The sequence below is a fragment of the Enhydra lutris genome, unplaced genomic scaffold (assembly GCF_002288905.1).
Source record: "Enhydra lutris kenyoni isolate GAN:26980312 unplaced genomic scaffold, ASM228890v2 scaffoldscaffold1, whole genome shotgun sequence".
Taxonomy (NCBI): domain Eukaryota; kingdom Metazoa; phylum Chordata; class Mammalia; order Carnivora; family Mustelidae; genus Enhydra; species Enhydra lutris.
In genome coordinates this window covers 43,057,565-43,082,356 of record NW_019154085.1, presented here as the reverse complement: position 1 = coordinate 43,082,356, position 24,792 = coordinate 43,057,565, and the positions used below count along the sequence as shown (strand labels likewise).

Genomic DNA, 24,792 nt, shown 5'->3' with positions numbered 1-24,792 from the left:
CCTCTGGACTTGGTCTTCTAAGTGAGGCCCTAGACACTGTGGAGCAGAGACAAGCCGTCCTAGTGGGCCCCTGTCCTAATGCCTGAGCCATAGAGGCTGCCCTGGAGGGCTGGCACTGCACCTGCTGGCCTGGGTGGCCGGAAGGAGGGGCAGGCAGTGTGGAGAGGGAGGGACGAGGGCTTTCCAAGGGCGCTGACTTGTCCTGAAAACAGCAGCTTCTATTCTAATACTAACTTTGGTTCACAGAACAGATAGCAGTATTTGAGCTTTTACAGAGAGAAACATACAACCATGGAGCCCACAGCAATCGGCCGCATTCCTTCGTCAGCCTGGCCGGAAAGTTTTTAACAACGTGCAGGCAAAATGCACAGGAACTAGGAGGGTGCCAGTGCCCAGACCCATGTTGTCTTGAAAATGAAGTGACGGGTACCAGAGACCAGAACTTGAGTCCTAGGAAGTGCTGTGAGGAGGACAGGGCAGTGGTTGCCGGGACACCTGACCCAGCACATGGGTTCCGCTGCAGCGAGATGATTGGCAAAGGCGAACGGCTGTGGCTACTAATTCGGAACGGAAGTGGAAAAGCTCATCTTGATCAAAGCAGAGTTGGCAGAAGTGAGGAATAATCATCTCTTGTCTTTAAGGTTTCATGAACCCACTGGGTTGCTCACTACTAGGAAGTTGCAGAGGGCACGCTGGTGTCTGAGCGACCACAGTGACCAATGCCTGTGCCCAGGACAGGCAGGTGTGTGGACACAGGAGCACACCCCCTAGGGACACCAGCCTGCAGCTCTGAGTCTGTGTGGTCAGGGGGAGCCCGTGGGCTCAGGATGCTGGGTGGTGTGACCCACCCAAGCAGCAGATGTGGGGAGTCCATCAACACAATGAAAGGAGCTTTGAACTAAAAAATATTTAGAGCTTTTTAAAAAGGAAAACGGAAAAGATTCAAACACATCTTCAAGTCATATATATTTAGCTTTGTAATTAAGAGGGAGACAAAAATTGATTCATTCAACTGTGGGAGGTCCTTCAAGTCCATAGTACGTATGAGGAAAGAAAGGAAAGGCTGAGAGCAATGTAAGGAAAGAGGGAATCCGGACACTCTTCAAAAAGCTAAATGCACTCTTCCATAAACGCTATAAAAAAAGCGAGAAGAGGGACCAGCTATTTTATGCCAATGTTCACTGTGACATTACACGACAGCCTAAAGTGGAAACAGTTCAAGTGTCCATCAGCAGGTTACCATGTAAGCCAAACGTGGTCTGTGCACACACTGGAATATGACTCGATATTAAAAAGGAAGGGAGCACTGACACATGTGTGCATGGTGAGCCCTGGAGACAGGCAGAGTGTGAGGAGCCTGTCACGAAGGACAAACATTAAATGATCTCATTTACAGACCGTGTCCAGCACGGGCAGATCCACAGAGCCGAAAAGTAGGCTAGAGGTCACCCTGGGCCAGAGAAAGGGGCGACAATAAAGATCTGAAAATCAGCAGCGGTGATGGTTGGGCGACACTGTGAAAGTGACTGATGTCAATGAACCCTAAGCTTACAGGGGCAAATTTTATGTTACGTATTTCCTCATGATACACAGAAAGTTAAAAAATTAGCAAAACACAAGGAAAGAAAATAAGAAAGTAAAGGAGAAAAAGATGCCTACTGAGGTATAGATCAGAAAAAATGGAAAGAGAAAATGAGAAAAAAAGCAAGAAAAGTCCCAGATATAGGAAGTTCAAGAAAGAAAGAGTAAAATGAGAACAGAAGCAAGAATGAGGAAAATGGGAGGAGGAGCTGGAAGTGAAGGATGGAGCCCAACCTCACCTGCCCAGGGAGTAACTCTGCCTGGGTGGAGCCCCTTCCAGCATCTCAGCTGCGGGTCCAGCTTCCTCCCTGCAGGCCCTAGTCCCACCCCCGTGTGGCCCCAGCATCCCCAGAGCCCCAAGTCTCTCCTAATGCATACTTCCTTTCCCAGCTTGCTTCCCTGGAAATTGCCTGCAAATGGCCTTGCAGGGGTAAATGCCCTTCCTTGATGTAGACCTTGATTGCTTATGGAATGGTCCATCCCAGTCACACAATGTACTCATTGATTTTGACAGTGTGGAGGGGGGAATCAGAATACTTTGAGGTTTGGGAAAAAAGTGACACCAAGAACTAGATTTGGCTTATAAATGAATGGCTTCAAATCATGTCTTAGAGTTCTTTAAGAAAGGAACTTGGGACAAAGAATCCTCTTGGGTGAACTAATCTGATCTGTTGTGATCAGAAACAGAAGGTAACAAGTTACTGAAGCCAGCAACATATTCATCTTCAAATGTTCAAAATTTAAGACCAATGGCTCTTTACCACCATTCTGGAACCATGCATAGTTTGGAGGAGATGATAGCTGAGGGCTGGCTTCATTTCCTCCCCTCCGTGAGTGCTCATGGTGGCGGGGTGGGGGTGGGGGGGTTCTATGCCGCTCAAAACAAAACAGCCAAACCATGTCCATGTCCCTTCCCATTCCCGCTGGCAGAACTGGGAAGGATGCTGTCAATATCTGTCTTTAGCACTCCCTGAGAGCCAATGACAGACAATACAACTTACATTCACTGTTATGAGTTGTTTAAGAAAATGGTCCCAAACCACCAACCACTAGATGAATCCTTCCCTCCCTCCTTCTGGTATCCTAGCTTTAAGAGACTGATCTCCCAACACTGTGAGGAACCAATGTTTGTCAGGAGGGTGGGGGGCAGATTTCAAGAAAGCTGTTGGTCTTTAATTGTTTACATCAATTGATTGGCCTGTACAGGGTAAATTACATGTTAATTACAAGAGCTATTCTGCATTCACAGATGAAACTGTATGAGTTTATTGACTCTCTTTCTTTAAATGCAAACACTAGACTCACTTTTTCAGGTAAAATTACAGGCTGAAAGGAGATCATCATACTGTATGCCGTGCTCTTCTAAAGTTATGGCCTTTAAAACTTGCGTTATTTGGGCGCCTGGGTGGCTCAGTGGTTAAAGCCTCTGCCTTCAGCTCAGGTCATGGTCTCAGGGTCCTAGGATCGAGTCCCGCATCGGGCTCTCTGCTCAGCAGGGAGCCTGCCTCCTCCTTCTCTCTCTCTCTGCCTGCCTCTCTGCCTACTTGTGATCTGTCTGTCAAATAAAAAAAAAAAAAAAAAAAAAAAAAAAAAAAAAAACTTGCGTTATTTGCTAACTGCGGATTTGGCATTTTCCAGTTGTTATAAAAACACATTTTATCAACCTGTTGAAATGTAGCAATGGTTAAGATGACAAAAGTCTTTAAGGGCTTGAATAGTAACTTATCAAAATCAAGGAATGTCCTTTTGAAAGCTTATTATAAAATCCTTTATTTTATATGAACTTATGCCTTAGGAAAGGTCCTAGATAAGCCACAGTTTGGAGTATGGATGTGAATAAGAGATTCCCATGGGGGCTATGAGGCTACAAATAAGGCTGAATGGCCCACACCGTGCTAAGGTCAACGATCGGGGGCAATTCTGGCCATCAGTGATGGTCAACTTTGGTTTTCTGTTTTGAGATTTTCTCTTTTCAAGAATCATCACTCAATGTGCACTGAGAGAAAATAATTTTATTTTCACGAAACCGAGAAAGGAAAAAACCCTCTGTTTGTGCACGTGCACAGGGAACATGGAGTTAGAGATTCTGGTAAGTTCTCCTAGGGCTGTTTAGTAACCTTGCTACAGAGACGCATGGCTTCTGCAGAGAGCCACTGAAGAGGAAAATTATTCCCACCTGCAGAAAGCAAGAAAGCTCTAAATGAAAACCAAGAAAAAGAACAAAGCTACCTATTTACTCAATTAAGAAGAGTCAAGTCAGGTTACTGAGGGACCCCGTGGCAAAATGGCATAGTTCCCATTTCCAGTGTCAGTTACATCAATGGCTAGAGGTAGGCTCAGGACAGATTTCTAGAAACATCTACTAACAACTCCCCCCTTCCCCTCCACTGTGCTTTGGTATGTCCAACTCCTCGGTCTCACACGCATGCTTAAAAAGAACTTTGACGTTTTCCTATCTGATGATTCTGAGACCATCTACACACTAAGAACCAGAATTCAGAGGGTAACACAGGGAAGCAAAAATCCTGGTTCATAACCGTGGTCTCTTAGGCATATTATCATTTGCTTAACTGTGTTAGCTTCATAATGGACAGTATCAAGTGATCATTCTGGTAGGAAAAATCCCATCCTTTCAAATATCACTAGGCTTCGAGATCAATAATGGGAAGTACACAACTGTATGAACCCCAAGCTAACAGCCCTCTTGGGCATCAAGCAGCAGAGCGTGCCATAGTGACCTATGACGAGGTGGTCAACTGCAGGACAAACCCACCATCTATTTTCTTGCACAGATCTCTCTAGGTAATTAATGCCTTCTGACCAGGATGGAAGCTCACTGGTGGAGACCCCCTCAGAGCCTGGAGCCACACTCCCCGGACTGTCCTGGGAGCCCGCACATGGTGGCCATGCACTCAAACCCGCCCTCCACGCTCAACATGTGTGCTTGGCGGCAAAGGAAGTGGAATATCTTAAATATTATCAAACGTCGTATCATTAAACAGAAATTAGACAGAAACAAGGGAAGCCCAAGGATTGCCTGGGAGTTCAGATGCTCTAAATGGCTAATACGTCCATTTTTCACCTGAAGCCCTCTCCAAATGCAGTTTTGCTATTAAGCAAAACCCAAAGAAAGGTAATCAATTCCAACTAAAAAGCACTTATCCTGGGATGATGGTGTGCAAGGCACTTCAAACCCCTGGCTGCCTGCCAAAACCCAGACAACAGCCATCAATGTTTCTGACTCTCCGAGAGCGCAGGGGCCATGCATAATTGACTAGAAGATGGGCTAAAACTGTGCCCAATCAGTGTGTGATCAAAAACGCGTGGAATATTCAGCACCACTTGATTACACGGAGGCCTGTCCTTTCTCTCTCCTCATGAAATCTCTTCAAGGTCCAGAGTACTGTAATAAGATCATTACTGTCAAGCGCTACGAATCGCAGGCAATGAGTCTTGGGATAGGAAGTCATACTTCACAAGCTCCCCTGGTCTCCCTCTCTCTCTCTCTTTTTGTATTTTCCTGCGTGCAGGGACGGCACGGCAACGAGGTGGCAGATAATGATCACATCACTGTGTGGCAACTAGAAAGGCACTTTTAAGGCAAAAGCAGAGAGAAATCAGCTTAAGAGAAACTAAAACATTTTCCCTTTTGCTTTTTCCCCCTTAAAAAAATTAAATAGAATTAAACTGTGTGCAGCTGTCGCTCTTCATGAACTCTGATGTAATGTCATTGAATTTAACCATTTGAGAGATTTTCATATTGCAGCCGAGCCCATTACCCCACAGACATATGGCCAATTTCCTCCATGTCCTGAGTACAAAGGAAGCCCTTGGTAAGTTGTGTGTGTGTGAGTGGCGATGCCTGCCGTGGGGCTCATGGAGCCTCCCTCTTTCATGGGTGATGACACCCTGGGCTTGGATCCTGGAGCCTACTGCATGGCTCCGACAGAAAGGGATGCCACTGGAAAGCAGAAGGGCACTGGCAAAGCTTCCTCAGGCAATAGTTTACCTCAAGACCACACCTGCTCTGGAGCCTCTCTAACATGACCCAACGACATAGGAGCGTGCCGCGATCACCGCGCAAGCACATGAAGCAGACATCTGATGAATACCTGAATCCAGCTAGGTGGGGTTCAAGCAAACGGTGGGAGGGGGCTTCATCTAGGGTTTCTCTCTGACCTCCATCTTCAAACTGTGTCACTCCCTTATCCCCCCCAAAAAGGTATCATCTTCAGAAGGAACATAAAAACAGGGATTTGTTGTGTCCGTTAGGGAGTTAAACATCCCTAAGTTTTAGAAAGTTTCAAGACTGATCTCCCCTTGTCACAGACAGGAGACAGCCTGTCTTCGAGTCCTGCATGTTCCAACTATTTGCAGAGTGGCTGAAGCAGTGACTCCCAAATTTTCCTGGAAGGTACCAGAGTGTGCATGCACACATGAGACAGTGTTTGCCAAGAAGCTGTGCCACCACAGGGGTCCTGAGGAAAGATGCTGAGGTCAAGAGTGGCAAAGGAATCACTGCTTCTGAGTTTTTTAAAAGATTTATTTTTTATTTTAGAGAAAGTGTATGCACACGAGTAGGAGGAGGGGCAGAATGAGTGGGGGTGGGGGGAAGCCGACCCCCTCAGTGAATGCAGAGCCCAACGCAGGGCTTGATCCCAGGACCCTAAGATCTCCACCTGAGCCAAAACCAAGAGTCAGGCTTAACCAACTGAGCCACCAGGCACCCCGCTGCTTCTGAGTTCTTAAAAGGCCATAGTGGGGAGTGGCAGGCATGGCCCTGCCTTGCGCTCCTCCTCACGTCAAGCCTCTGAGGTCCTTGCCAGGTGGACAGTGCAGGGGGACAGCACAAGGTCTGGAGGCCAGAGGCAGACCTCAGATTCACATCATCTGCAGATCTTGGCCAATTACCTCACTGAACCTCGTCCTTCACCTGTGAAAACAGGAGACAACCTTCTCCCCTACCCACTCCCCGAAGACCACCACGTTGTCTACAGGCTGCAATGAGGGCACACATTCAAGAGTGGGCACTGAATCAATCCTGGCTTCCTTCCCTTAAACTTCATGACATATCCTTGCAAGGGACCTAAGGCCCTGGGGAGGAAGATGTGGGGAGAACAGGCTTGGTTTGCGTGATTGAGTCCACAGAGTGTCTTTCTTCAGTGGCACAGGAGGGCACACTGCAGCCCACAGAAACAGGAATTCACCAGGTTGTATGGCCTTAATGTTTATGTCCTTCCAAAATTCATCCGTTGAAGCCTATGGTGCTGGAGGGTTGGTGTGGAGAGGGTGGGGCCCTCACAGTGCACTTAGTGGCCTCACAAGAAGAGGGAGCGAGCACATGTAGGAAAGGCCATGCGGACATGTGGGAGGGCGGCTTCTGCAAGCTGGGAATCTAATCCTTGCTGAGAACCAGACAGACCTCGCCCTGCTCTTGCACTTGCAGCCCCCAGAACTGGGAGAAATGGATTTCCACCATCTAAACTGCCCATCTGTGGGTCTGTCACGGCCCCAGCTGCCTGAGACATAAGGTGTATGCGGATTTGATTTTACTTCCCATTTATCAAGTTGTTTCTACACAGACCCAGTTCTGCATCCGGTTACCATCTTTATTATGTTGTTTTACATCCTTAGGAACGAAGGCTCCTCAACCTGCGTGTTTCATGCCTGCCAGCGCTGCAAGGGAGCTGCGGCATCCTCAGCTAGAACCTCCCAGGGGCCAGTCTGCCCTGGAATCACGCAGGTGGAAGCATCTGATGCCCCTGTGAGGCCGAGGCAGATTCAGACACAACATCACATGTTTCTTCTGAGCATTACAGTGTCAATTTGCCTCTGGTACTTTTTGTAACAAAAGTCATGTAGCAAAGTAGAAGTATAAAAAGTGGCCACGCAAGCTGAACGGCCAGGAAGGCCCCAGCGGAATGGCACTGGCTTTGCCCCTCCCAGCTTGGGGGCCCTGGTCAAGCACAACACTCACAGCGGGGGGCGGGGGTTCCTCTGTGTCGTCGCAGAGTTAAGCAATAACCGAAGATCCTGACAGCTTTGACTTTCTGAGAACGTCAAGAAAAGGACTCTGAGGGATAAACTTCAGGTGACTCAGTGTCCCAGATGAGGCAGCATTCCAGGAGGAAATGTGCCACCTCACAGTCTGTCAATGAACCCTGGAGGCTGTGGGCAGCTCTTGCCAACCAAGCCCCACTGCAGAACAGTACCCCTAACTTGAGGGAGAACAAGGACCATTGAGGTCTGTCCCATCCCTGTCCTTTGGGAAAGGCACCTTCAAAGGAGTCCACATTTCTCACAGGTGAGCCCATGCCTGCTCGTGGACGGCAGGAGACCCTGGGGCCCCCAAGCTGCCTTAGAACAAGATTACCACCATTCCCTTTTTGTACTCCCCCTGACTTTCAACAGCACCAGAGACTTCCTTCTCCACGTAACAGGCCACGAATGAGCAGCTCACCTCCTCTGCAGAGCCCCCTGTGGGGACCCCAAGGGCCTGAGGGGCCTTGCTCGGTGGCCGCGGCCTGTTTACGGATGTGGGCACTGCACCAGATGGTGGGCATCCTGAAGGCAGGGGTTGCTTCCGTCACTGTGACAGCCAAGCAGGTGACCAATGCACTTCCAGGGAACTCAATCTAACTCTCTAGTTTGTGTGTACTTGAAAAAAAGATAATATCAAAAACCCTTCTGTTGTTGTCGGTGCCTCATGACTGGGAGCCTCTGTTCTGGCTCCTCCTGCTGTGGTCGACTCATCTTTGTTTATTTCTGACCCGTCGATTCCCACAAAGGAGCTGTGGGCGCCTGCAGCTCGAGTACGCTGGGAGGATGGGACCCTGCAGGACAGCTTTGGAGTCCACGGTGCCCCATCTATCATGTCCACGTCTAGAGTAAACCCTGAGCTGCACAAATCCAGCAAGTCTGTTCTTGTGGGAGCTGGGGTTACGACCTGAGAACTCGCTTTGGAAAAAAGACCTGGTTGGTGGGGAGTAGTGAGTCCATCTGAAAATGTGGTGTCTCCTCTGACTTCCAGATCAAGGGTGAAGAAACCCAGCCCCCCCGGCTCCCTTCTCTGAGTGGCTATACTCGAGGAATATCTTCCAGGAAAAGCTTGAATTACTGGTTTTCCAATTCACTCTGATTAAATGCTCAAAGATTCAGATACACTAACTAGTTTAATAACGAGGGAGTTCAATTATGAAGTCCGTATTGTTACAAAACATGGCTGGTGATTATGGAGGCTTCTTGTTTCCTCTCTTTTGACGCAAGGCAGCTGCCAAAATTAGAACAAGGAGCGGACCCGAGGGATGCTGCTGGAATGTTCTTGAAGATTAAAAGGAGGGAAACCAAGGTGATGTGTGCTAGTAATGCCTGCACAGGTTTCATAAACCTTCCCCCCTCCCTCTCCAGCCACCTCCAAATATGAAATTAAATGAGAAAACCACACAGACAGGAAACAAACCGTGAAGGCAGTTCCTTGGCCCTGACCCTATGCTGGCCACATACGTCATCATGAGCAACACGGCGTGTTACCTGGTGTGTCGGCTGTGGCCAAGGAGAGAGGAAGGACAACAACATCATGGTGGTATGACACTTCCATAACAAATGAAACAAACTGCCCCCCCTGCCCAATCTTCATATGGAAAATCCCCCAATGACCCAGTGATGCCCAAACTGCATGACAGTCAACACAACCCAATGGACACCGAGGAACGGAGCTTCAATGCCCCCAGGTCTCACCTTCTTGTAACCCTAAGTGCAGGAACAAGACTGGATGATGCATGTGCGTGGTTATTTCCTCACCAGACTGCCTTCCCAAACCTCACCTCATGTATAAAACATTTTTTTCCTGAGGTAAAAGATTCACTAACTGATTGGGCACAGCAACCACTGTTGTGTTAGTCGGAGTGAAGTGAAGGTGAAGACGAAACTCCATTTTCGCCAAATTCAGTCCCCAGCGCTGGTGTTTTAAGGTGTAAACGGAGGTCGTCTCTTGTGTATGTCTCGGCTCCAAGGTAAGGCTCTAACAGCCTCTCGGGGGAGAGAGAAGCGGAGTCTTAATTTCTCGTGTCTCCCCCAAAGCCAAATGAGTGGTCCTTCCTTTGTGCAGGATGCTTGATACTTGAGACGATAAAATGATGTGCCGTGTCAGGTTCTTCGGGGTGAGAGGGGAGGAAAGCTCCATCCAGGCTGACCTCTGCAACTTGGACTTAATGGAATTTGGAAACAGGCTGAGCCCTTGCCTCTGATTGCTTACTGAGTGCAGCTGGGTTGGGCAATTCTTTTCTTTTTCTCTTATCCTAATGGAGAGAGGCCGTTTGTGACTTTCCTCCACAAGATAATATTTCAGTATCCATCCAGGATCAACCATTCGATGGTTCTATAAAGACCCAGAGTGAACAACCAAGGGATCAGAATGATAAGGATAAAACAAATTCCCTTCTGAGACCTTTGGAACAAAGCACTGTGAACCCAAGGTGGCAGGGGGTGGGGGGAACACAACAGGATTTCTGCATACCCTCTCCTATAATAAGACTCGGTAAATCCAGACTGGCTCTGCATTTTTAAAGAAAGATCTTTGCTACACAACTTCTAGATGTTATGATCCATATAAAAGTCAGTATCTTTACATAGAATCTGAGAAATATCAAGGAAGCTACTCTGTCTGCCCCACTCCTAGATTCAAAAGCCGCTCCACATACCTCAAAGACTTGCTTTTTGCCTGGTGGAAAGAGTTTGAGGCAGAGAATCAAGAGAAAGTTCTGTCACCTACCAGCAACCTGACCCTGGACAAGAAAGCCACTTAACCTCTCTCTACTTCCACCTTTTCACTGGGGAAACAGGGAAATTAACACTCGATGCAAACTTGCATGAATGTTGTCGAACTAACGAGAACCACCAGAGTTAGGACCACAGAGCAATGCAGGGCTCTTTGTTTCATTTCTGCAGCGGTAAGCTCACTACTGGACCCTGAGTAAGAAGATGCCCAGAGAGTATGGCAATTCAGAGACAATGCCAAAACACGGCAAGTCCTGAAAGACCTGCATTGTTCCCATGCTCAGGGGTTTCCAGGCACACGCCCTTCAACTCGGTTCTGGAAACAAATCCAGGGCCCTGAGTGTCAGCACCCTTCCAGAGCCCAACTACCCTCCAGCCAGTACTGTGGCCACCACAGGGGGCAAAGTGCCCTGCCTCTTACAAAGTTTGCCTTCTAATATCTGAGCCAAAACCCATCTCCTTTAAGCGTCCACTCATTGGTCCCAAAGAAACCCACCTGGGCCACCCAGGACAGGCCAGTTCACATGCCCCCAGGCTCCTCCTGTCCTTCCCTACAGCTCTTCTAGGTACTTCAAAGATTCCCTCCACGTCATGGGCTTCAGTTCCCATGCCTGTGCTTCTTGTCTCCATCTGAATTGATCTTCACTGGTCTATCATCATCATAGAGTACAGAGCTCAGATCTGAACATATGACATTTTCCTAAATGTAATTCAATCTGAACAAATCAAATCCAATTTAAAATCAAGATCACCAATATTTTAATATCCAATGTTCTCAAGGGTCTATTAAGTAGTAGTACAAGTAGAAATGGGATATGCTAATTTCTTTTTTTTAAAAACATAATGACCACCTGTACCTTTTTTATGGTACGGCTAGAAGACGTTGGCTTCTATGAGGCTTGTTCTTCTCAAAGTTAAACTCAGTGAGAAAGTGTCTACTCTTGCCCAAAGTTAGCAGCCTCAGATCTGAGCCCTGGGAGCAACGAGGCATCCATTACCTTGTTGGGGCACTCTGCTTTCAACGATACATGAGGTCACTCTCACAAAGTCAGAGCTCACAGCCCCAGCTTGTACCTCACACCTCCTGTATAGCACAAGGACGGGGTTAGATTATTTTAAATTTCTGACTCTTCCCCCCCCCCACAGGTTCTTTCTTTATTTTAGACAGAGAGAGAGAGAGAGAATATGCAAGCAAGTTGGGGGAGAGGCAGAGGGAGAGAGAGAATTCTGAAGCAGACTCCCCACTAATCGTAGAGCCCAACTCAGGGCTCGATCCGAGGACTCTCAGATCATGACCTGAGCTGCAATCAAAAGTTGGCTGCTTAACCAACTGAGCCACCCAGGAGCCCCTAGTTTTTGACTCTGTAAGTGATACTAATAGTTCTAGATAAGTCCAGTGACTGGCTTGATCATCCAAACACCTCCAGTGCTCACACATAAATGCACACACCTGATCAAGTTATGACGTCAGAACTCAAAATGTTTATAAAGTTAAGGAATTCTTTTATGTTATACGTATAAAGATCACAGTCTCTGCTTCTATAATTTACTAGATTCACTCCATTCATTTTAAGTTATACATATAAACAGATGACTATTCAGCTTAAGTTAGGTCATAGCGCATTCTTCCGTCGGGTGTAGAGTTTATCACCACTCTGCAGCGTCAGAGAACTAGGACAATGACTGTGAATGCTGGTCCAGCGAGAAACTCGCTGGTTGGGATGCCCTTATTTCTGTCAGGTGCACCAAGAGCCCCCATGTGGATAGTGTTTCTGGCTTTTGCGACAGCACAGATCCTGAGAATGTTATACTGTTAGCTTGTACTTTCTGGACAAACATGGCACCAAGGTAAGAAATACCTGGCACCAGAATCTTGGTGCTTGGCTGAGCGTCTAGGGCTCCTGTGTGGAGCACCTGGCTGAGGAATGGTTTGGAGGTACACTCAGGAAGCTCTGACCACGCCCCTCAGCTGGGCTCGGGCCAGGCTCCCAGAAAACAACGGTGGCTAGCACACACCTCTGCCATCTTGCGGGGCTTCTGGCCCAGTGCACTTAGTCAAGGGTCAGAGGCACAGACTTCTCCAGGGATTTCTCAGAGACACGGTCAAAGGCATGAGCACTGCCTTGCTTCTGCTGCTTCATCTCTACCTTCTTGCCGTCTCTGCCTTGGAGGTGGACCCGTGTGGCTGGTGCCCTTTGGCTTCTGCTAGGATTTAGTCAAAGAAGGGGTCAGGCAGAATCAGAGTCAGGGAAGGGAATGAAGTTAGGGCGGTCCCCCTGGGTCCCTTACCCTCCGGGTCACCACAGACTAAATAGGTCCCTCTGTTGAAGGTCATAGCTCCTAACACCTTGCCCAAACAGCTCTCTGTCTGGGTCCTGATAATTGACTCCTCTGTTGCCTGTTACACTCCTGGGGTTCTGCAACATCCCATAGCTCTTCCCACACCTCTGCAGACAGTCCCATGGTAAACTCCCCTCAAGGACCCAGCTTGAGGGTGCTGTTTTCTCCCAGGACCCTGACTAAAGTAGCTTTCAATGGAATTTTATTTGTCTTATACTCTGAAGACGTTTGAATCTAGTCATTTGTTCCAGCAGGTTATGTCAAAAACGATATAACTCAACTACTTTTCAAACACCTTGTAGAGAACGTTTGATATCTACAATTTCAACTTTTCACTATGAGGTCAGTCAACAAAGAATACAGTGGAAACAACCAGTCATAGAACAGGTTGATGAACATACAGAACAGGAAAGAGAAACAAGTATTTTCTTATAATTAAAATTGAACAATATCCTCTAAAAATAAAACATATACAACTAGCTTTAATTTCAAGAACAGATGTTTAGACAGTTTACGCTCTTTACTTAAAGGAGCTAATAGCTGTTAAGACTATTACATAATATTTTGTATTATTAAATCTAAAATGACCTCAATTCTCAATTGTAGGTTGCCTTATGACTTCAGAGATGTTAAAACATGAAAAAGAAAAGCGTACTTTAGAAATAATGAAATATAGTGCCTCTCACAAAAATGACTCATTTACCATCTTGTATGTAACCTTTCCTAGGAAAAATGATACCTTTTCTTTTTTTCTTTTTATAGAGAATCTGTTGCCTTATTTCCTACTGGAAAGATGTCATGACGTTGGTATTACAGACACAATAATCTGTGAACTAGGAAGTGAGGGGCAGCTTCCCTTCTGATCACTGGTGTTGAATTTCTGAATACACGTCAACCATTACTCATCATCCATGCTTGAGATACTGTGGCGATTTCTAATCTGGGTGTTTCTATGGTGCCTGGGAGTCCGTCTTTCTGTCTGTGTCACACTGCAGCAGTTAGGCCCTTTAATGAAAGGGTCCAAGGTTGTTTTTACGTTGAGGATCTGTCTCAGCCTTATTATACACTATTGCTCAGCACAGGATACGATCCCAGTAACTCAGGAAATGGGCTGGGAGCTTCTCAGGTGTCCCCCAAACTCACGGACACGTCTCAAACCTCTCTTGATTCATGCCTGGCTGACCGGGATGCTGGTTTGAAGCCGCGGTCCTATTAAACACGCAACCACTGATTTACCTGAAGGCTGTATCTTACTGACACAGTTGTCACTCCGTCAGGAGGTGGGTAGGATATAAGCAGAAAGTGTAAAATATGTGTAATGGTGTAATGTACTTACAGGTGGACCTGATCATCAGTTTCTACCAAGTGGTGTTTCTGAAAAAAGTTGTCCAACAGAAACACGACATACCCAGTAAGATGGTTATCTGTGACATGGATAGGAGGCCTTTTCCTACAGCAAACCTTCCTCTCGCCTGGGGTACATGGGGTGAATGTCACCCAGACTGATGAGGCTCCAGGCTTCTTCCTGGTTTTACCCCCAACCTCCCGTTCAGGTAGGGCATGGCCACCAGTGCACCTCTACAGCCGGATGCTCTCTGTTAAAGCGGTGTTTGAAAGTCTCAGCAACGCTGGGCATCTGTAGCTCATTCCTTTCAACTGGGAAGGTCAGAAATGTCTAGGTGGGTGCTGTGATCCATAATCATTATTTTTCACCACTCCTGATATAATAGAATCATCCTTATTTATCATAATGGGAGAAAATCAGTTTTTACTGGCTAAACTTGTTAACAGGCAGCCTATGGGAGGCAACAGGGTAAGAGATGTGAAGAAGAAGTGCTCTCAGACTCTTCCCTACTTGCCACCATGAGAACCCTGGCAAGCCACTGGAAACTCTGAACTCCGAGTTCTCAGATGCGTGAAACATGCCACAACTCAACTCACAGAATCACGTGAACAACAAACCCCCTGCACACACCATCAACTCCATTCCTTCCTTGCTAATGTATGCATTGTGGGCTTCCAGGCTCATGGCTGGATACTAGGAGGGAAGAAGGCACTTTTCCAACACTGCAAATTGTAGTTCTGAATAATCAAGTAGAGGATTCGGGAAAAGCATAGCAGAAACAGAGGAAGAGAAAGCATATAAAGTTAAAAAAGTATTTCCGACGCCTGTGTGGAATGCATGTCGAAAACAGACTCTTACTATTGATGGTGTCACAGACAACAATTCATGTTAAACAATGACGCTACGAAATTTTTATCTTCCTTTGACATATTTCTTCAGCTTATTGACTACAACTGCATTACTTTCACTCTCATAACGTGGGGTGTATGTGTGTGTGTGTACACATGCGCATCTCTACTTTGCATCTGTGAAATAAAAAAATGTAAATCCATCTGAAGGAGTGACTTCAGAAAGAGCACATCTGGCCATCACTGAGAATAAAAACTAAGGGCTCAACAAGTAAAAGGAAAACCAAGACAAACCATGACAAACTGTGACAACTGGAATATTAATAGAGCCCACAAAACAAAAAGAACGGACAGACACTCATAGAAGAAGCATTTATCATAATGTGTTGCTGAAAGCCAGGATTGGAGTAGCCGTCTTATAAGAATTAAGACCAGCCAATACTAGAAAACACTTCTGGAGTAGGAAAGGGAACTGTCTTTGTTAGAATAAAATAATATGGCGCCCCTCCCAGTTGGAGTACAGGGTGCAGAGGCTGGGCCAGACCCAGAACCTGACCAGGCGGGTGACAGGGAAAACAGGTTTACCGTCTACCAGATGATGACTGCCAGAGGAGAAGAGAGTTCATCTGGTGAAATGATCTCGAGACTCAGTCAGTGACAAGGCAGCTCCAGGGGCCCCTCTGGGGCAGCCTGGCACACAGAATGCACATGTGGTGACCAGCATCGCTATGCATATGCGGTCCAAAGGATATGGGACCTCCCCTCAGTTTTAGAAATAAAAACTAATTTCCAGGAATGCAGACTCTCACCCTGAGCTCCCCGGGAAACCTTACCTTCAGCGGTGCCGGAGAGCCCGTCAGCTTTGAAGTTGCTGGTACTTTTCTTCCTTCGGTGCTTCTTTCTGTTCGCGTGAGGGGAGGGGGGCGGGTCGAGCTTGGGGCTGGTGGTGCTGGAGATACTTGGACTGGAGCACACGGAGTCGCCCAGCCCTGTGTCTGCCATGGGACCAGAAAAGGCAAAAGAATGCAAAAGTTAACACTTATAAAGCCAGCTTCGCAGAAATACGAAAGCAGTGTTCCTCCACTATCCTACCAGGTCCCACAAGTACTATGTTAGGTGAGCTCACTGGACTGGAGGCCCCAAAGCATGCAGTATTAAAAGTTCATGGGGCTGTTTCCTCTAATGTACCACCTCCCATTAAAAAAAAAAAAAAAAAAAGACTTTATTTCTGGATCACTGTAGGCTATGAATTTAAAATCCTCCACTTTGCATGGCTGGGGTTCTGGAAAAGCAAAGTGAGAAGTCCATGCTTTTTACTAGTTTATTTTTCTCGTCCCATAATTACCCTGATCCATTAGGAGAGAAATCAAGATGTCTGTGGACGCATACAAAGGTGTCCTGGGGGTGGCTCGGCCTCTGTGCATGCACACAGGGGAGAGGGAGTCCCAATTAGCTCACTTCCACCCTCAATGTCACGTACAACTGCAGCATGGGTTTACTATTAGTGAAAAACAGCATGAGTCTCTCTCCCCATAGCAGACCTGCCAATTTTTGATTCTCTTGACTCTTTGGGACCTACCCTGTGTCAGGCACATTGACAGGCAATGGAACTGTCCCAATGTCCCAATGACTGTTCCCCCATCCCTACCCTTGAGGAGCTGAAGCCTCACCACGGAGGCAGATGAGGAGAACGGGCAAGGACGACTGGCCTCTGCAATGGCAGGGCTGGCCTTCTGCTTCTTCACTCTGCCCCCTTGGGCAACCACTCAATTCAACGCACCACTTTCATTCCCAACTGTGCATCCTAATTCTTTGGTCACTCCACAGCTGTAATGCTCTCTCCCAGATGAATGCTTCTCATCCCTGCACTCAGAGGTCTGCCAGTTGTCTGGCTCTAACCAGCATGCCTGTCCCCCAGCGCAGCTGTAGATGCCCTTTCCCCCGTTTGATGCTCAGCATGGAGTGTCGGCACCATTCCCAGCAAGCTTCCCCAGGTCCCTCCCATCACCTGGTACTTCTTTCTAAAAGCACACACCCATGTTTCTTTGCAAGATGTTAAGAACATACGCTTGACTCACATGTGGTCAAGTAACAGCTGCCACCACATGGGGTGGCTCTATGTCTGAGCCCTCTAGTCCCTTCTGCGACTCTTTCCCTCTGTTTGCCCTGTAATAGCACATGGCCTTGAATGCAACGGCCTTGAATGCAACAGCCAAGGAGTCCTGGTGCATCACCTGGCTGGCACATCCCCCTGCACCTCGTTGATCCTTCACCTGGAAGGATCTGAAGGCAGATCCTTCACTGCCTTGCCCACTCGTGCTGAGCACACAACCTGGTACCTCCACCTACACGTCACCAGGGAAGACATTAACCTGGGAGGAGTCCAAACAAAGCCCCAGCTTGCAGACGCAGCAATACTGAGCTGGAAGCGCTGGTGAGCACCGGTGCGACAAGACCGGGGGACATCATGTCGTGCGTGTCCCGCTCACAGATCCTCGGACTCACCCAAGAAGAAAGTGCTGAATGCTCTCGTCAAACACCTCACTGAAGGCCTACACGGCTGCCCCACTGACACACATTTTTGACAATTTTTGAATAATAAAGGGAAATCCACTTCATGTTTTCTCTCCTTAATGAGCTACCCTGTTTAGTCTACACACACACAAAGCAATTCTCCAACAGCCTAATTTAGGATCCACCTGGAAGGTTACTTCAACTCCCTGAAATACTAGTCATAATTCGCCCTCCTGGGGAACAAAATGACATGTGTTGGTGTCCAAGAATCTCCCTCCATTCCAGGTGCAGAAAACTGTTCCTAAAGTCACTAACAGGGACTTGGTGATTTCATTCCCAAATTTTCTGGGCATCCTGGAATATTTGTAATTCAGGGAGAAATCTCTGATTCACCTGAAGGAAGTGGCTGAGGGGCATCTTGGGGCAGCAGTGACACCTGCCTTCCCCCGCGGGACCCTGAGCAGTCTCTCCAGCCTTCTTTTCCATGGGCACCTTCCACACCAGCACATCCTTCCACCTGTGGCTCCGGCGTTCCACTGCGCCACTGGCTCCCAACTGGAAACCCCTGCCCAGGGACACCTGGTCACGTCCACAGATGTTTCTGGTTATCAGACTGAGACAAGGTGGAGGTGTATGGGCATAGAGCAGGTAGAAGCCAGAGATGCTAAAAAATGTCCCAGGACACACAGGACAGCTCCCACCACTAAAAACCGACTGGTCTAAAATGGCGACAGGGAGAGACCCGCAGGATCTGAATTGCTCTGTTCCTCGTCACCGGCTCAGTCTCCTCGTCTGTCCGTGTGAACCCCCTCACGACAATGAACCTCTTGGAACACTTGCTTTACCTGCTTTGAGTTGCCCCCCGCCCCACCCAGGTGATGGCACTGGCGTCCCACTCCCAGGAAGCACACAGGTGGGGTCAGGTGTCCTTCCTCACTAGGCACTGCTTGCAGACCACTCCCCCTTCAGCCCCACCCCGTGAAGCAATCCCCCCATCCCGCCAAGCCTGCTCACACCCACTGACCCCTGGCATCTGCTCCTTCTTCGCTCCCTGTTTTAGCAGCAGCTCACCCCACCCTCACTCAGGAGTGACAACGTCCAGCTCCTCCTAGGCCCTCACTTCAGCATCCTGGCCTCTTAGGCCTCTGCCTTGCTAAGCTCCCTCCTTCCCTCTGGCCCTCATGGTCCTGACTCAGGCCCACCACAGGAAGCCAGCTTCACTGGGTCTCATTTTTTTGTCTCCCAGGTCACTTACACCAGGACCCACACTCTGAGGGTTAATCCAGCAGCACTCTTCGCCCTCTACCCTTCCTGATCACTCATCCAACTTGACTGCTAACTTCCACCCCCTACCTGCTTGGCGCCTGCGCTCAGGCCCTGCTGGAGGGACACCCTCATTCCCACTGGGGTTGGACCACTGGCCTACCCTTCCACCTATTACATTCCCGGAGTAAAGCTGCTTCCCACCCTCCAATAGGCTGTATCACACCCCCTCCGTTCTCCCCAAATGCCCCACACCTCACTCCATCCCCCATAAAGATATCACCTTTCATTTTGCTGAAGACAGAAACAAAACAAAACAAACAAACAAAAAAACCCAACCAAACCAAAAAGCAGCAATCAGAAGACAGCATCCTCCTTCCTGTCCCTGGTTCTCATAGACCCGGGGCCTCCTCGCTCTGGGAGCTGGCTCCCATCCCATTTTGCTCCTGGAGTGACTTTGCCCCAGCCTTTCATACCCTCTCTGTCCTGCATCAAACGTGCTGTACCACTGCACTGCCTTCTGTTTCTAAGAAAAACCTCCGTGACCCCGTGCCCTTGCCCAGCCACCATCTGATTTCTGATCCTCTTTAAAGCAGAGCCCCCTGAGCCTCTCCCCTCTTTGCTGCTTGTGTCTGGTCAAGGCTGACCCCACTCCCATCAAGCTTGCCCCACCAGCCGCTGCCCTGCCGTCACGGTGGCCACCAGTGCTATCACAGCCCCATCAGTGGACAAGCCCCGGTGGGCTTGCATGGGTCTTGGCAGCACCCCACACGGCTCACAGCCCCCACCTTTGTGGACAAGCCAGAGTGGACTGGACGCCCGTCAGATCACAGGGAAACTAGGAAGGTGTGGGTTTTAGAACCCAAAGGAGAGGCCCCCAGAGAGCTGCTGTCCACGGCTGCCTGGCATCCAGTCCCACTGCCTCACGTGGCAGGTGGTGTTCCCTACGTGGAACACTCCGTCACCCAGTTGTTTGTGCCCCTGGCGACGAACGCCTTCCTGGCAAGATGTGAACCTTACAGAGGCAGAGACTGCTTTGGCCTCTTCACCAGGATGCAGCCTGGCACAGATTTGGGATGAAAATGGGAGTTGCGTGCATATTTGTGGCATTAAGTTTTATAAGGAGTTGAGGTCCCTTTGAGGGGCACTCACGCAGGTGGATGGTGCTTTCTGCTGCGTAACAGAGAAGCACTTGGTGACTTCCTGGTAAAATATGGGCACGCAAGTCTCCAGCCATCCAGGACCTGTTTCAAGGTGAGCTTCTAACTCTGTGAATGAGTATGCACACTGAGAGTAAGGAAGCCTTAAATACGCCACGTACACTGCATGAGCATGGAGTGCTACATGAGCCAACTCTGGCCAGGCATCTGAGGTTCAGCACCAAGAAAAGGGCAAAAGGGGAGCCTGGGTGGCTCAGTGGGTTAAGCCTCTGTCTCTGGCTCGGGTCATGATCCCACGGTCTTGGGATCAAGCCCTGCATCGGGCTCCCTGCTCAGCGGGGAGCCCGCTTCCTCCTCGCTCTCTGCCTGCCTCTCTGCCTACTCGTGATCTCTGTCTGTCAAGTAAATAAATAAAATCTTAAAAAAAAAAAAAGAAAAGAAAAGGGCAAAATCCCTGCATCACAGAGCCGATTTCTATGGGTGAAGGAAGGCCTATCTAATTTCTTGCTCAATGTCTTCATGAAGAACTCTTTTTCTGGGGCCATGTTATTGGAACAGAGAGGGAAGGGGGGGCTCATACGTGCAGTGGGCACGCCAGCTGCACGCAGGTCACTGTATGCTCACGCAAGTGACCCTGCACGCAGACGGAAGTAAGGTGAGGCGCCATCTGTATGCCCACCTTCCTCGGTGGAGCAGGCCAACCGGCTGGCCCTGTAGGTCCCCTTGAGAAACAGAAATGTGACTTGGGACAACTGGTTGGGCCATGAGGACTCAGAGAATGAGTGTGTGAGGGTGACAGGGAGACAAAGTACCACTGAGTTAGAAGGCCCTGGGGCGGGGTGGGGCTGGGGACAAACAGAACACAGGAGCCCTGGCCACTGGAGGGAGGGAAGGAGATAAGCTTTTAAGATGACATAGGGTTGTCATAATGAAAACAGAAAAGCAGGATCAGCATTTGTAAACCCCATAAATTCTATTTCAGACAAGAAGGAAAATGAATAAAGTAACCGATGAGCACAAAACACTTTGGAATCCATGAGTACTTCCCACCTGCTGCCTGATTGCTAGTGCACCAGGTAGTGGGCCCAGGTCCCACAGAGAGGACCATCCTTGCCCGGGTTTAGAGGTGACGAGCTGGGGCGGTGACTCTCAAGGCCACTCTGCAGGTGAAGGTGGAACCCATCTTTCTTGTCTCCTCCTGGTCCCATGTCTCTGTGTCTGTGCCCCCACACCTCTGCCCCCCTGCCCCACGCCTCCCCTCAGCAATTTACTTCCACAGGCAGCAGCACTGTGGCCACCTAGAGGCTGGAAGTTTACAGTGGAGGGGCTGAGGCAGGGGATGGAGTGGGACAGGAACACAAGTATCTGGAAAAACCAGATGCTCCAGGCCATGATCAGTGGGAGCAGGGAGAGCTCAGGAGTGCATGGCGGGGTGAGGGGGCTGTATGTACAGGGACCGGGTGGTCTGGCTGTGGGAGGGGCCTGCTATGGCACAGGGGAACCCAGCTCTTGAGGGAGCCTCAGGACCCTTGGTTGGGGGCCGGTCAGGGGGGCTGTGGCAGGAGACACGACTCTGGCCAGCAGGGCTATTCTGGAGGCTGGGGTGGGTGGGGCAGAGAGAGCTACATTTGGAGTTAGTTGGGTCCTGAGCTGCTGTATTAATGCCCCTGGCTTCCAGATCTTGAGAACCCCCTTTTCAGAGGAGTTGTTTAAATTCCCCTGGTTTAAAATATGAGCAATCAAAATGTACTAGGCTTCCATGCTGTGCTTTTCCATTTCCGACGACTCCTCTTGCCTGACAAGGTATCCCTCAAAGTGAAGAGGCCCGGAAAGCCCAGCCCCAGACGCAGTAAATGAGCTCCAGCCGCAGCCCACGGGACGCAATCCGCTCCTCCTGACTGAATACAAATAATACATTTTATTTTGTATCAATTACGGGGCGCCGGGATAGCCGGCGACCATCGGCAGAGCTAAGTACGGGAGGGCGGGCGCGAAGAGAAGAAAGGCATGCCAAATTAAAAAAGCAAGCGCCTCATTACTCCACATAGAACCCGACTTTGACGGAGGGACTTGGAGTCCCCTGAGTGTGCGACGCCGAGCCGGCATGGGCTGGTCCGCTGCCGTCCCGTGCGCTCAGTGTCAGCCATTAGTTCTTCCCAATCGGGCATCAATGTTCAACGCACACCCCAAAAAATATATAATATGAGCAATAATGATAACAATCTGCAGTCTCTCCAGGCTCCGGTACGTGAAGTATGAGTCAAAGACGCGCCTCACTTTTCACTCGGAGAGCTGACAAGCATGACCAGAGGGGAATAAAATAACATTCCGCTCGCATAAATATCAAGCAGCCTGCTTGAGACGGATGGCCAGGAATGTATTCTTAGCTATCATTCCGGCAGACAGGCCCAAGGACACTCATAACTTATTTTACAATCATTTAGTTTCAGCTCAAGTGGAAAACGTGACAACTTATCTCTGCTGACAAGATGCCATATCGAAACCTTACAATTAACTCTCCTCCGATTATCTGCCCAGCCGATCATTAGCTGGGCCATTTCTGATGAACTGTTGCAGGGAGCTTGCCTTGGCGGGAGCCTTCACTGCCAGGTGTGTAGATAGGTTTTTGATATCCCGGCTGATATTCAAATACTCGGGGCTCTATGCATGTGGCTCTCATGGCTCGGCTGCTCCCAAGTCTCTGGAAACGCGTCTGCTGGGGGGAGGCCTCCTTCAGCTCCACTCTGGAAAGGGGTGGTGACCCCCGCCCTGCCCCCCACAACCGTATGTACTGCTCTTCCTGCAGCGGCGGCTGGGCTGGCCGTCCCTGCACACATCCCCAGTCCCCATCAGGTCAGAGGTCAGGCCCTTCCCAGGCACTGGAGGGAGCCTGACCTCGCACCACTCTTCTTTAGTGGGCTTGGTCTGGAGAGAGGGGACATCAAGAAGTTGCTGCTGGAAGCCGCCCACATGACCAGAGGAGCTGCTAATGGTCCCCAGGGCTGGCTGGCTGTTAATTTCCAGTGTGTCAAAGACAGATACAAAAACCTTCAAACGCATGCTCATAGGAAGTACACATCTATACAAAAACAAAGGAAGCAGGAAAAAGGAGAAGGACAGGTGTGTGCACACCAGCCCTCCCTGTCTCCTTTCACATACTCCCTACCTTACTCATTTGGCAGTATGAAGTAGCATATATTCCTAAAAATCCTTTTTTTTTGGGGGGGGGTATTGAAAGAATACAAAATGATCAAAGACAGGGCTATTTGTCCATGCTGGTTGGGGGCAGGGGGCATCAGTTGAGGTCTAAGACCTTCTAAAAACCCAAGATGAGGTCACGCAGGAGCCAGTGAATTAAAACACATTTTAAAACACTTCGAGACAAGGCCAACCATATAAAGCTCATTTGGATCTTTAAGAAGGGCTCTGTTCTTTCTGAAGCTCAGAGAGATGTGCGGGCTGGTAAATAAAGAACAGGCCACCTCTGCCATCCAAGGAAATCACAACATCCCGGCCTCTGTTAAAAGGTGAGTGTGAAGTGAAGTTCAAAACCTCGCCCCTTCTCATAGTCCTTTTGACGGGAGCTTTCAACAGGAGGAGGTTTACTTGAATCCCAATCTCTGAAGATGTTTCAGAGACTGGTATATTGTCCGGTTCCCTTTGCCGCTCACGGCGCTCACACAGAGGTACACGGTGTCAGAAGAAGGGGCAGCAGGGACACGATGGGGGTTCGAGGAAGATGACAGGTGTTGGGGGAAGGAAGAGACACCACAGTGTTAGACTGAGTTACAAAGTGGGTAGGAAAGGAATACAATAGGAGGGGCCAGAATGGAGAGAAAATGTAGGGGAGAACCATCTCCTACCCGGGCCACGTTCAGTTGCACCAAGATGTCTCTGTAAATAAAACTAAAGTATTGGAATTGATCTTCATTTGTGTGAAGCCCTTACTGAAACACATCTGTGACAGCCTTAAAAATAGTGGCACAAATGCTGATCAGTAATCAGGGTGCAGGATTTTTTTTTTTTTTTTTGAGGTGATGGAAATGTTCTAAAGAGGACTGTGGTGATGGTTGCACATCCCTGTGAATCCACTAAAACTCCCGAATTCACTTTGAGTGAATGAAGCGTATTGCTATGTGAGTTTTATCTCAATGAAGCTGTTAAAAAGAAAAAAGAGAGAGAGAGAAAAAGGGGGGGATGGTCATTGTGTTAAATGCTACGAAGCAATCAAACAAGGAAGATCAAGTCAACATCATAGTCTAGCAAGATGCAGGGAGGGTATCAGAGTGAGGGTCAGGAAGGGACCTGGGGATCCATGGGACTGACAGTCTGGTCCTCCAGCCATGTGCCAGGACCTGGCTGTATGCTTTGGGTGAATGGCAGACCCCAGAATGTTCCATCTTTCTCTGAGGGAGCTGTCCCAGTCTCCCCCACCTCCTGCAAAGCACAGCATATGACTGCAGCCAGAATGGCCTTGTTCCTCTCAGGTCTCTCTAGTTTTCCCTCAAGCTGGATGGCCAGCTTGCATTGAAAACCATGATCTGGTCTCAGGGGATGAAAGGTAGAACGTGTTGTGGTCCAGTGAGGCCGACAGCCTGAGGAAGTCAATGTGGGAACATGTTGGGAAGGAACATATCAGGGAATGCAAGTCAGTATTTTACACTTGAGGATCAAAAATCAAATTGTTCTCTAGTTGATTTTTAGCTGAATTAATCCAGCATACTCAGAAAAATGCAAAGATGCTCAGAGCAAGGCTGTTAAGTAGAAATGAAATCATTTCAAGAGATGTCTGTTTCTTTCCAGCCTTCTCTATTTTTACATAATCAGCCACAACCATTTCTCAAGTTTGGTGCTTATAAGTAGTAACTGACAAAGAGATCCTGGTTCACATGGGAGGCTCCACTGGCTGGGCAGGCTGGGGAAGGACTGAGCATGTCTGAGAAGAAAACTCAATTAGAGAAGTTAA

The 24,792-nt window shown here is 48.7% G+C and overlaps 1 protein-coding gene across 2 annotated transcripts in view; it reads right to left on the bottom strand.

Moving 5' to 3' along the window:
• The window catches only part of LOC111157513 (ArfGAP with GTPase domain, ankyrin repeat and PH domain 1), a 556,692-nt gene that overhangs the window by 149,700 nt on the left and 382,200 nt on the right, over positions 1-24,792 (bottom strand). For both annotated transcript variants that reach the window (XM_022519024.1, XM_022519112.1), the window contains one exon: positions 15,723-15,884. In XM_022519024.1, the coding sequence (XP_022374732.1) occupies positions 15,723-15,884 (162 nt within the window). The remainder of the gene's footprint in view (positions 1-15,722; positions 15,885-24,792) is intronic.